Below are 13,211 nucleotides of genomic sequence, written 5' to 3' on the forward strand. Positions count from 1 at the left end.
CTAAGCGGTGTTTTGTCTGCCGTTATGTTCTGAGTTCAAATTCCACCGAGGTCGACTTTGCCTTTCCATCCTTTTGGGATCGATAAATTAAGTACCAGTTGAGCACGGGGGGAGGGTCAATGTAATCGACTTACTCCCTCCCCTGAACTTGTTGGCTTTGTGCCAAAATTTGAAGGCATTATTAAAAAGGCAGCTAACTGGCAGAATTGTTTGTGCATAGTCAAAATATGGAGCAGTATTTCTTCTGTTTTTCTTTTTATGCTCAAGTTCCGGGTTCATTCCCACTGCATGGCACCTTGGGCAAGTGTCTTCTACTATAGGCTCGGGCCGACCAAAGCCTTGTGAGTGGATTTGGTAGACGGAAACTGAAAGAAGTCTGTCATATGTATGTATATATATGTATGTGTGTGTATATGTTTGTGTCTGTGTCCCCCCAATATCGCTTGACAACCGATGCTGGTGTGTTTACGTCCCCGTAACTTAGCGGTTCGGCAAAAAGAGACCGATAGAATAAGTACTAGGCTTCCAAAGAATAAGTCCTATGGTCGATTTGCTCGACTAAAGGTGGTGCTCCAGCATGGCCACAGTCAAATGACTGAAACAAGTAAAAGAGTAAGTCACAGAAACCATCCAAAACAGACAATTGGAGCCTGGTGCAGTTCTCTGGCTGACCAGCTCGTGTCAGACTGTTCAACCCATGCCAGCATGGAAAACAGACATTAAATGATGATAGATATGTATGTATGTGTGTGTGTGTATTTTGTGCTTTGGTGTCTACTTTAGCATGGTTTGGTATGGCTGGATGCCCTTCCTAATGCCAAACACTTGCATTGTGTACTGCTTTTCATGTAACCCCAGCGAGGGCACCAAGTACCCCTCACCAAGAGAGGTGGCTTTATGCCAAATGATGATGATAGGACTGGAACCAGTGTCTTGCTGTAGAGGAATAATAATAATTTTTGAACTTGCAGTAATTTGTATAAAATTTATTTATATCAATGTACAAAAAAAAGACAGGAATGGTCCAACAGATATAAATTTCATATAATGATGTTGTGTTACTTGTATACCCAGCAAAATATGGAGCTGTTGGTTGGAAAGAGGTGAATCTGCTTAAATACTGCAAATAAAGAAACAGATAAACATGTAAAAGTGCCTTGTGTGTGTACACATACACATGTATTTATGCACATGTTTGTATATGTTTATACAGGTGAATGCACACACATGTATGTGTATACAGATGTTATCATTATACATATATTAATAAAGCCATGTCTATCTAGATATACTCTTTTACTTGTTTCAGTCACTTGACTGCAGCCATGCTGGAGCACCACCTTTAGTCAAGCAAATCGACCCCAGGACTTATTCTTTGTAAGCCTAGTACTTATTCTATCGGTGTTCAGCAATCTCAAAGCTACAAGATAATGCATGATTAATTCAAAACACTATGAATAAATAAACATTAAATCTGACCCAGCAATCTGAATTCTAAAGGGTTATGAGATAAAATATTAAAACCTGATATAGGCGCAGGAGTGGCTGTGTGGTAAGTAGCTTGCTTACCAACCACATGGTTCCGGGTTCAGTCCCACTGCGTGACACCTTGGGCAAGTGTCTTCTACTATAGCCTCGGGCCGACCAAAGCCTTGTGAGTGGATTTGGTAGACGGAAACTGAAAAGAAGCCTGTTGTATATATGTATATATATATATATATATATATATATGTGTTTGTCCCCCTAGCATCGCTTGACAACCGATGCTGGTGTGTTTACGTCCCCGTAACTTAGCGGTTCGGCAAAAAGAGACCGATAGAATAAGTACTAGGCTTACAGAGAATAAGTCCTGGGGTCGATTTGCTCGACTAAAGGCGATGCTCCAGCATGGTCACAGTCAAATGACTGAAACAAGTAAAAGAGTAAATGAGTAAAGAGTATACATACATGAGTAAGGATTATGGCCTTTTGCAGTACACTTCCCCCATAAGCTTGTCTGGCTTCTCTTGACAGAAACAATCTGTGCCCTTGATTGGTCCAAATGGTATTCTTTGTTCTTTGTATATACATCCTGTAAAAAGCAGTGAAAATATGATTTATAAACACAAATTGCATTTGAAATGTACAACAGCTGTTTAGGTAGAATTTTATTTACAGCAGTCATGAAAGGTGAAGTATATTTGCCACTTAAATGTGGCTGACCCCTAAGGGTGGATGTTACTGTTGCTTGTAGCCCCAGGAGAACATCTCCTCCAGCTGGCTATCGACACACATCTGTGTCCTGTCTATATTTGCAAGATCGAGATGGGAAGGATGACTTCCCTTTGCAAATATAGACAGGACACAGATGTGTGTCGATAGCCAGCTGGAGGAGATGTTCTCCTGGGGCTAAAAGCAACAGTAACATCCACCCTTAGGGGTCAGCCACATTTAAGTGGCAAATATACTTCACCTTGTCGTGCAGTTACTGTTAATACCTCGCTCAGAGATTTAACAGTCATGAAAGATTACATCATAAAATCCTTTAAACTGGATTTGGTGCTTGCATATCTGTGGTATATATGTATATATGTATATATATATATATATATGTATATATATGTATATATATATATATATATGTATATATCATCATCATCGTTTAACGTCCGCTTTCCATGCTAGCATGGGTTGGACGATTTGACTGAGGACTGGTGAAACCGGATGGCAACACCAGGCTCCAATCTAATTTGGCAGATGGATGCCCTTCCTAACGCCAACCACTCAGAGAGTGTAGTGGGTACTTTTACGTGTCACCCGCACGAAAACGGCCACGCTCGAAATGGTGTCTTTTATGTGCCACCCGCACAAGCCAGTCCAGGGGCACTAGCAACGATCTCGTTCGAAAATCCTACGGGTGCCAGTCAGGCGGTACTGGCAACGGCCACGCTCAAAATGGTGCATCTCATGTGCCATCCGCACAAGAGCCAGTCCAGGGGCACTGGCAACGATCTTACTTGGCTTGCCGGGTCTTCTCACGCACAGCACATTTCCAAAGGTCTCGGTCAGTAGTCATCGCCTCGGTGAGGCCCAATGTACGAAGGTCTTGCCTCACCACCTCAGCCCAGGTCTTCCTGGGCCTACCTCTTCCACGGGTTCCCTCAACTGTTAGGGTGTGGCACTTTTTCACGCAGCTATCCTCATCCATTCTCACCACATGTCCATACCAGCGCAATCGTCTCTCTTGCACACCACAACTGATGCTTCTAATGTTCAGCTTTTCTCTCAAGATACTTACACTCTGACGGGTATTCACATTGACGCGTACGTATATATATCTCCAGGCGTTCGTTTGTACGTCCGATCGTTTGTTCGTTATTTCATTCGTACGTTCCTACGTTCGTTCTTGCGTTATTTCGTTCGTTCCTTCATTTCGTTCGTTCGTTCGATCGTACGTACGTTCGTACTATCGTTCGTTCGTACGTACGTACGTCCATTCATTCGCTCGTTCGTCTGTACGTACGTTCGTAGGTATGTAGATGCATTCGTTCCTTTATTCGTTCGTCCGTACGTACGTTCGTTCTTTCGTTTGTACGTACGTTCGTTCGTTCCTTCATTCGTTCTTTCTTTTGTTTGTTCGATCGTTCGTTCATTGGTGCGTTCGTACTTACGTACGTTCGTTCGTTCGTTCGTTGGATCGTTCGTTCATTCGTACGTACGTCCGTACTTTCGTTCGTACGTTCGAAAGTGCGTTCGGTCGTTCGTTGATACGTATATACGTACGTTCGTTCATTCGTTCCTGCATACGTACGTACGTACGTATATACGTTCGTTCGTTTGTACGTACGTAAGTACGTTCGTTCGATCGTTCTTTCGTGCATTCGTACGTACGTTCGTTCATTAGTTCGTACGTACGTACGTTTCTACGTTCGATCGTTCGTTCGTGCGTACGTACATACGTACTTACGTTCGTTCATTCGTTCGTTCGTACGTACTTATCTACGTACGTACTTATCTACGTACGTACGTTCGTTCGCTAGTTCCATCGCTCGTTCGTTCGTATGTACGTACGTACGATCGTTTGTTCGTATGTACGTACTTACATATGTTCGTCCTTTCGTTCGGTTCTTCGATCGTACGTTCGTACATACGTACGTACGTTCGTTCGTTCGTTGTTTTGTTCGTACGTACTTACGTTCGTTCATTCGTACGTATGAACGTACGTCCTTGTGTTCGTTGTTTCGTTCGCTCGTTCATACGTACGCACGTACGTACTTACGAACGTACGTTCGATCGCTCATGTACGTTCGTTTGTTCATTCGTACGTACGTATTTAGGTACATATTTACGTACGTACGAACGTTCGTTCGTACGGACTTTACGTACGTACGTTCGATCGCTAGTTCCTTCGCTCGTTCGTTCGTATGTACGTACGTACGATCGTTCGTTCGTACGTTCGTACTTACGTACGTTCGTTCTTTCCTTCGATCGTTCGTTCGTACATACGTACGTACGTTCGTTGCGTTCGTTCGTTCGTACTTACGTTCGTTCATTCGTACGTATGAACGTACGTACAAACGGACGTTCGTTTGTTCGTTGTTTCGTTCGTACGTACGTTCGTTATTTCGTACGTTCGTTCGTTCGTTCGTTCTTTTGTTCGTTCTTTCGTTTGTTCGTACGTACATACGCTCGTTCGACCGTTTGTTCGTTCGTTCGTTCGTACGTACCTACGTTCGTTCGTTCGTACGTGCATACATACGTGATTACGTACGTTCGTTATTTCCTTCGTTCGTTCGTAAGTACGTACGTACGTTCGAACTTTCGTTCGTTCGTTCGTTCATCGTACGTACGTTCGTTCTTTCGTTCGTACGTACGAACGTGCGTTCGGTCATTCGTACGTACGTATGTACATACGTTCGTTCTTTCGTTCGTTCATTCGTTCGTACATACGTACTTACGTACGTACGTATATACATTCGTTCGTTTGTACGTACGTATGTGTGCAAGTACGTACCTGCGTACGTTCGATCGTTTGTTCGTTCTTTTGTGCATTCGTACGTTCGTACCTACGTTCCTACGTTCGTTCGTGCTTTCGTATGTAAGTTCGTTCTTTCGTCCGTCCGTCCGTTCGGTCATTCGTACGTACGTATGTACGTACGTTTGTTCGTTATTTCATTGGTACGAACGTACGTTCCTACGTTTCGTTCGTTTGATCGCTCGTGCGTTCCTTAGTTCATTCGATCGTACATACGTAATTACGTACGTACGATATTTCGTTCGTTCGTACGTACATATGTACGTACGTAAGTTCATTCGTTAGTTAGTTCCTACGTTCGTTCGCATGTACATACGTTTGTTCGTTCGATCATTCGTTCGTCCGTTCGTATGTACGTACGTTCTTTCGTTCAATCGTTCGTTCGTTCGTTTGTTCGTAAGTACGTTCATTTGTTCTTTCGTTCAATCGCTCATTCGATCGTTTGTTCGTTCGTTCGTTCGTTCTTCTGTTTGTTCATTCGATGATTCTTTTTTTCGTTCGTACGTTCGTTCGATCGTTCGTTCGTACATACGTAAGTACGTACGTACGTTCGTTCTTTTGTTCGTTCGTACGTACGAAAGTTCGAGCGTTCGATCGTACGAACGTATGTTTGTACGTTCCATCATTCGCTCGTGCGTACGTTCATTCGTTCGTTCGTAAGTACGTACGTACGTTCGTTCGTTCTTTCGTTCGTTCGTACGAACATACGCTCGTTCGATCTTTCGTTCGTTCGGTCGTACGTACGGACATAAGTGCGTACGTTCGTTCGTACATACGTAGTTATGTACGTACGGTCGTTATTTCCTTCATTCGTTCGTAAGTACGTACGTACGTACGTTCGTACTTTCGTTCGTTCGTTCATCGTACGTACGTTCGTTCTTTCGTTCGTACGTACGAACGTACGTTCGGTCGTTGGTTCGTACATACGTAATTACGTACGTACGATATTTCGTTCGTTCGTAAGTACATATGTACGTACGTAAGTTTATTCGTTAGTTCGTTCGTAGGTTCGGTCGCACGTACGTACGTTTGTTCTTTCGATCATTTGTTCGTGCGTACGTTCATTCGTTCGCTCATTCTTTCGTCCTTTGAACGTTAAATCGTTCGTACGTACGGACGTTCGTTCGTTTGTACGTAAGTACGTTCGTTTGTACGTAAGCACGTTCGTTTGTTCTTTCGTTCAATCGTTCATGAGTTCGTTTGTTTGTTCGTACGTACGTTCGTTCGTTCTCTTCTTCGTTCATTCGTTTGTTCGTTCGGTCGTTCATTCGTACGTACGAAAGTTCGTTCGTACTAACGTATGTTTGTATGATCGATCATTCGCTCGTGCGGACATTCATTCGTTCGTTCATTCATTCGTCTGTTCGTAAGTACGTACGTACGTCCGTTCGTTCGTTCATACATACGTACGTTCTTTTGTTCGTTCTTTCGTTTGTTCGTACGTACACACACTCGTTCGATCGTTCGTTGGTACGTACCTTCGTTTGTTCATACGTACATACATACGTGCGTCCGATCGTTCGTTCGATCATTCGTACTTATGTACGTACGTTCGTTATTTCCTTCGTTCTTTCGTAAGTACGTACGTACGTTCGTACTTTCGTTCATTCGTTCTTTCGTTCGTTCGTTCATCGTACGTACGGTCGTTCTTTCGTTCGTTCGTTTGTACGTACGTACCTGCGTACGTTCGTTCGATCGTTTGTTTGTTCTTTTGTGCATTCGTACGTTCGTTCGTTCCTACGTTCGTTCGTGCGTTCGTTCGTACGTACGTTCCTACGTTCGTTCGTGCTTTCGTACGTACGTTCGTTCGTTCCTTCGTCCGTACGTACGGACGTTCGTACGTAAGTACGTTCGTTTGTTCTTTCGTTCAATCGTTCATTCGTTCGTTTGTTCGTTCGTACGTCCGTTCATTCGTTCTTTTGTTCGTTTATTCGTTCGTTCTTCTTTTCGTTCGTACGTTCGTTCGATCGTTCATTCGTTCGTTTGTTCGGTCATTCGTTCGTTCGTTCGTACGAACGTATGTTTGTACGTTCGATCACTCGCTCGTGCGTACGTTCATTCGTTCGTTCATTCGTCCGTTCGTTCGTAAGTACGTACTTACGTTCGTTCGTTCATACGTACATACGTTCGTTCTTTTGTTGGTTCTTTCGTTCGATCGTACGTACATACGCTCGTTCGTTCGTACGTACGTTCGTTCGTACGTACTTACGTACGTGCGTACGTACTTACGTGCGTACGTTCGATCACTCGCTCGTTCGTTCGTTCGCTCGTTCGATAGTACATACGTAATTACGTACGTGCGATATTTCGTTCGTTCGTACGTACATATGTACGTACGTAAGTTCATTCGTTAGTTCGTTCGCTCGTACGTACGTTTGTTCGTACGATCATTCATTCGTGCGCACGTTCATTCGTTCATTCATTCTTTCGTCCGTTCGTATGTACGTACGTTCTTTCGTTCAATCGTTCGTTCCTTCGTTCGTACGTACGGACGTTCGTTCGTACGTTCTTTCGTTCAATCGTTCATTCGTTCGTTTGTTTGTTAGTACGTCCGTACGTTCGTTCATTCGTTCTTTTGTTCGTTTATTCGATCGTTCTTGTTTTCGTTCGTACTTTCGTTCGATCATTCGTTCGTACTTACATACGTACGTACGTTCGTTCTTTCGTTCGTTCGTTCGGTCGTTCGTTCGTTCGTACGAACGTATGTTTGTAAGTTCGATCACTCGCTCGTGCGTACGTTCATTCGTTCGTTCATTCGTTCGTAAGTACCTACGTACGTTCGTTCGTTCATTCGTTCGTTCGTTCGTTCGTTCATACGTACATATGTTCGTTCTTTTGTTGGTTCTTTCGTTCGTTCGTACGTACATACGCTCGTTCGTTCGTTCGTTTGTACGTAAGTACGTTCGTTTGTTCTTTCGTTCAATCGTTCATTCGTTCGTTCTTTTGTTCGTTCATTCGATCGTTCTTTGTTTCGTTCGTACGTTCGTTCGATCGTTCGTCCGTTCGGTCGTTCGCTCTTAAGTTCGTTCGTTCGTACGAACGTATGTTTGTACGATCGATCATTCGATCGAGCGTACGTTGATTCGTTCGTTCTTTCGTCCGTTCATTCGTAAGTAGTACGTACGTACGTTCATTCGTTCATTCGTACATACGTTCGTTCGTTCTTTTGTTCGTTCGTTCTTTTGTTCATACGTACGTACATACGTGTTTACGTTCGTTCGTTCGTTCGTTCATTCGTACATACGTACTTATGTACGTACGTTCGTTATTTTCTTCGTTCGTTATTTTCTTCGTTCGTAAGAACGTACGTACGTACGTTCGTACTTTCGTTCGTTCGTTCTTTCGTTCGTTCATTGTACGTACGTTCGTTCTTTCGTTCGTACGTACGAACGTATGTTCGGTCGTTCGTTCGGTCATTCGTTTGTACGTGCGTACGTTCGTTCGATCGTTTGTTTGTCCTTTTGTGCATTAGTACGTACGTACGTTCGTTCGTAGGTACGTACGTACGTTCCTACGTTCGTTCGTTCGTGCTTACGTACGTACGTTTGTTCTTTCGTTCGTACGTAGTTCGTTCGTCAGTCAGTCCGTTTCGGTCGTTCGTACGTACGTATGTACATACGTTCGTTCGTTATTTCATTCGTACGAACGTACGTTCCTACGTTCGTTCGATCGCTCGTTCGTTTATTCGATCGTACACACGTAATTACAGGCGTACGTATGTATATGCGTACGTATATATATCTACAGGCATACGTATATACACACGTACGTACATACGTTCGTTCGTTCGATCGTTCTTTCGTGCTTACGTACGATCGTACTATCGTTTGTTCGTACATACGTACGTCCATTCATTCGCTCGTATGTAGGTATCTAGGTATGTAGATGCATTCGTTCCTTTATTCGTTCGTCCGTACGTACGTTCGTTCTTTCGTTTATACGTACTTACGTTCGTTCGTTTCTTCATTCGTTCTTTCTTTTGTTTGTTCGATCGTTCGTTCATTGGTGCGTTCGTACTTACGTACGTACGTTCATTGTTTCGTTTGTTCGTTCGTTCGTTCGTCCATACTTACGTTCGTTCATTCGTACGTATGAACGTATGTACAAACGGACGTTCGTTTGTTCGTTGTTTCGTTCGTTCGTTCGTACTTACGAACGTACGTTCGTTATTTCGTACGTTCGTTCGTTCGTTCGTTCTTTTGTTCGTTCGATCGTTCGTACGTACCTACGTTCGTACGTGCATACATACGTGATTACGTACGTTCATCGTACGTACGTTCGTTCTTTCGGTCGTACGTTCGGTCAGTCATTCGTACGTACGTATGTACATAGTTCGTTCTTTCGGTCGTTCATTCGTTCGTACATACGTACTTACGTATATACGTTCGTTCGTTTGTACGTACATATGTGTGTAAGTACGTACCTGCGTTCGTTCGATCGTTTGTTCGTTCTTTTGTGCATTCGTACGTTCGTTTGTTCTTGCTTTCGTACGTAAGTTCGTTCTTTCCTTCGTACGTACGTTCGTTCTTTCGTCCGTCCGTCCGTTCGGTCATTCGTACGTACGTATGTACGTACGTTTGTTCGTTATTTTATTGGTACGAACGTACGTTCCTACGTTTCGTTCGTTCGATCGCTCGTGCGTTCCTTCGTTCATTCGATCGTACATACGTAATTACGTACGTACGATATTTCGTTCGTTTGTTCGTAAGTACGTTCGTTTGTTCTTTCGTTCAATCGCTCATTCGATCGTTTGTTCCTTGGTACGTTCGTTCGTTCGTTCTTCTGTTTGTTCATTCGATGATTCTGTTTTTTCGTTCGATCGTTCGTTCGTACATACGTAAGTACGTTCGTTCTTTCGTTCGTTCGTACGTCCGAAAGTTCGATCGTACGAACGTATGTTTGTACGTTCCATCATTCGCTCGTGCGTACGTTCATTCGTTCGTTCATTCGTCCGTTCGTTCGTAAGTACCTACGTACGTTCGTTCGTTCGTTCGTTCATTCGATCGTACACACGTAATTACATACGTACGATATTTCGTTCGTTCGTACGTACGTATGTACGTACGTAAGTTCATTCGTTAGTTCGTTCGTAAGTACGTACGTCTGTTCGTTCGAACATTCGTTCGAACATTCGTTCGAACATTCGTTCGTGCGTACGTTCATTCGTTCGTTCATTCCTCCGGGCGTTCGTATGTACGTACGTTTTATCCTTCAATCGTTCGTTCGTTCGTACGTAGGGATGTTCGTTCGTTCTTTCGTTCAATCGTTCATTCGTTCGTTCCTTCGTACGTACGTTCGTTCGTTCTTTTATTCCATCGTATGTTTTTACGTTCGATCATTCGCTCGTGCGTACGTTCATTCGTCCGTTCGTTCGTAAGTACGTACGTACGTACGTTCGTTCGTTCGTTTATACGTAAGTACGTTCGTTTGTTCTTTCGTTCATTCGTTCGTTTGTTCTTACGTACGTACGTTCGTTCTTTATTTTGTTCGTTCATTCAATCGTTCTTCTTTTCGTTCGTACATTCGTTCGATCGTTCGTTCGTACGTACATACGTAAGTACGTACGTACGTTCGTTCTTTCGTTCGGCCGTTCGTTCGTACGTTAGAAAGTTCGTTCGTTCGTTCGTACGAACGTATATTTGTACGTTCGATCATTCGCTCGTGCGTACGTTCATTCGTTCGTCCGTTCGTAAGTACGTACGTACGTTCGTTCTTTTGTTCGTTCGTACGTACATACACTCGTTCGATCGTTCGTTCGTACGTACATACTTACGTACGTACATACCTGCGTACGTTCGTTCGTTCGTACATACGTACTTATGTACGTACGTTCGTTATTTCCTTCGTTCGTTCGTAAGTACGTACGTACATACGTTCGTACTTTCGTTCTTTCGTTTATCGTACGTACGAACGTACGTTCGGTCATTCATACGTACGTATGTACATAAGTTCGTTCTTTCGTTCGTACATACGCACTTACGTACGTACGTATATACATTCGTTCGTTTGTACGTACGTGCGTTCGTTCGATCGTTTGTGTATTCGTACGTACGTTCGTTCGTACTTTCGTAGGTACGTACGTACGTTCCTATGTTCGTTCGTTCGATCGCTCGTTCGTTCGTTCGTTTATTCGATAATTACGTACGTACGATATTTCGTTCGTTCGTACATATGTACGTCCGTAAGTTCATTCGTTCGTTCATTCCAACGTTCGTTCGTATGTACGTACGTTCTTTCGTTCAATCGTTCGTTCGTTCGTACGTACGGACGTTCGTTTGTACGTAAGTTCGTTCGTTTGTTCGTTCGTTCGTACGTTCGTTCGTTCGTACGTCCGTTCGTACGTTCTTTCGTTCTCTTATTCGTTCATTCGATCGTTCCTTTTTTCGTTCGTACGTTCGTTCGATCGTTCGTTCGTACGTTCGTGCGAAAGTTCGTTTGTTCGAACGAACGTATGTTTGTACGTTCGATAATTCGCTCGTGCGTACGTTCATTCGTCCGTTCATTCATAAGTACGGACGTAAGTACGTTCGTTCGTTTATAAGTACGTTCGTTTATAAGTACGTTCGTTCGTTTATAAGTACGTTCGTTCGTTCGTACGTACGTTCGTTCGTTCGTACGTACGTTCGTTCGTTCGTACGTTCGTTTGTTCAATCGTTCATTCGTTCGTTCGTACGTACGTTCGTTCGTTCTTTTGTTCGTTCATTCGATCGTTCGTACGTACGAAAGTTCGTTCGTTCGTTCGTTCGTACGAACGTATGTTTGTACGTTCGATCATTCGCTCGTGCGTGCGTTCATTCGTTCGTCCGTTCGTAACTACGTACGTACTTACGTACATACTTACGTACGTACTTACGTACGAACGTTCGTTATTTCCTTCGTTTGTTCGTAAGTACGTACGTACGTTCGAACTTTCGTTCGTTCGTTCGTTCATCGTACGTACGTTCGTTCTTTCGTTCGTACGTACGAACGTGCGTTCGGTCATTCGTACGTACGTATGTACATACGTTCGTTCTTTTGTTCGTTCATTCGTTCGTACATACGTGCTTACGTACGTACGTATATACGTTCGTTCGTTTGTACGTACGTATGTGTGCAAGTACGTACCTGCGTACGTTCGATCGTTTGTTCGTTCTTTTGTGCATTCGTACGTTCGTTCGTTCGTTCCTACGTTCGTTCGTGCTTTCGTATGTAAGTTCGTTCTTTCCTTCGTACGTACGTTCGTTCTTTCGTCCGTCCGTCCGTCCGTCCGTTCGGTCATTCGTACGTATGTTTGTAAGTTCGATCACTCGCTCGTGCATTCGTTCGTTCGTTTGTTCGTACGAACGTATGTTTGTAAGTTCGATCACTCGCTCGTGCGTACGTTCATTCGTTCGTTCATTCGTTCGTAAGTACCTACGTACGTTCGTTCGTTCATTCGTTCGTTTGTTCGTTCGTTCGTTCATACGTACATATGTTCGTTCTTTTGTTGGTTCTTTCGTTCGTTCGTACGTACATACGCTCGTTCGTTCGTTCGTTTGTACGTAAGTACGTTCGTTTGTTCTTTCGTTCAATCGTTCATTCGTTCGTTCTTTTGTTCGTTCATTCGATCGTTCTTTGTTTCGTTCGTACGTTCGTTCGATCGTTCGTCCGTTCGGTCGTTCGTCCGTTCGGTCGTTCGCTCTTAAGTTCGTTCGTTTGTACGTAAGTACGCAAGTACGTTCGTTTGTTCTTTCGTTCATTCGTTCGTTTGTTCTTACGTACGTACGTTCGTTCTTTATTTTGTTCGTTCATTCAATCGTTCTTCTTTTCGTTCGTACATTCGTTCGATCGTTCGTTCGTACGTACATACGTAAGTACGTACGTACGTTCGTTCTTTCGTTCGGCCGTTCGTTCGTACGTTAGAAAGTTCGTTCGTTCGTTCGTACGAACGTATATTTGCACGTTCGATCATTCGCTCGTGCGTACGTTCATTCGTTCGTCCGTTCGTAAGTACGTACGTACGTTCGTTCTTTTGTTCGTTCTTTCGTTCGTTCGTACGTACATACACTCGTTCGATCGTTCGTTCGTACGTTAGTTCGTTCGTACGTACATACTTACGTACGTACATACCTGCGTACGTTCGTTCGTTCGTTCGTTCGTACATACGTACTTATGTACATACGTTCGTTATTTCCTTCGTTCGTTCGTAAGTACGTACGTACATACGTTCGTACTTTCG

At 43.6% G+C, this 13,211-nt stretch overlaps 1 protein-coding gene across 1 annotated transcript in view; it reads right to left on the reverse strand.

Annotated features, from left to right (window-relative positions):
• Nucleotides 1-971: 971 nt before the first annotated feature.
• The window catches only part of LOC106883177 (uncharacterized), a 114,984-nt gene continuing 102,744 nt past the window's right edge, over nt 972-13,211 (reverse strand). The window contains exons 15-16 of the mRNA XM_089343420.1: nt 1,948-2,071; nt 972-1,120 (exon numbers count right to left, since the gene is read on the reverse strand). Of these exons, the coding sequence (XP_089199546.1) occupies nt 1,959-2,071 (113 nt within the window). The 3' untranslated portion in view covers nt 972-1,120; nt 1,948-1,958. The remainder of the gene's footprint in view (nt 1,121-1,947; nt 2,072-13,211) is intronic.

Source organism: Octopus bimaculoides, chromosome 27 (assembly GCF_046866305.1).
Source record: "Octopus bimaculoides isolate indiv1 chromosome 27, ASM4686630v1, whole genome shotgun sequence".
Taxonomy (NCBI): domain Eukaryota; kingdom Metazoa; phylum Mollusca; class Cephalopoda; order Octopoda; family Octopodidae; genus Octopus; species Octopus bimaculoides.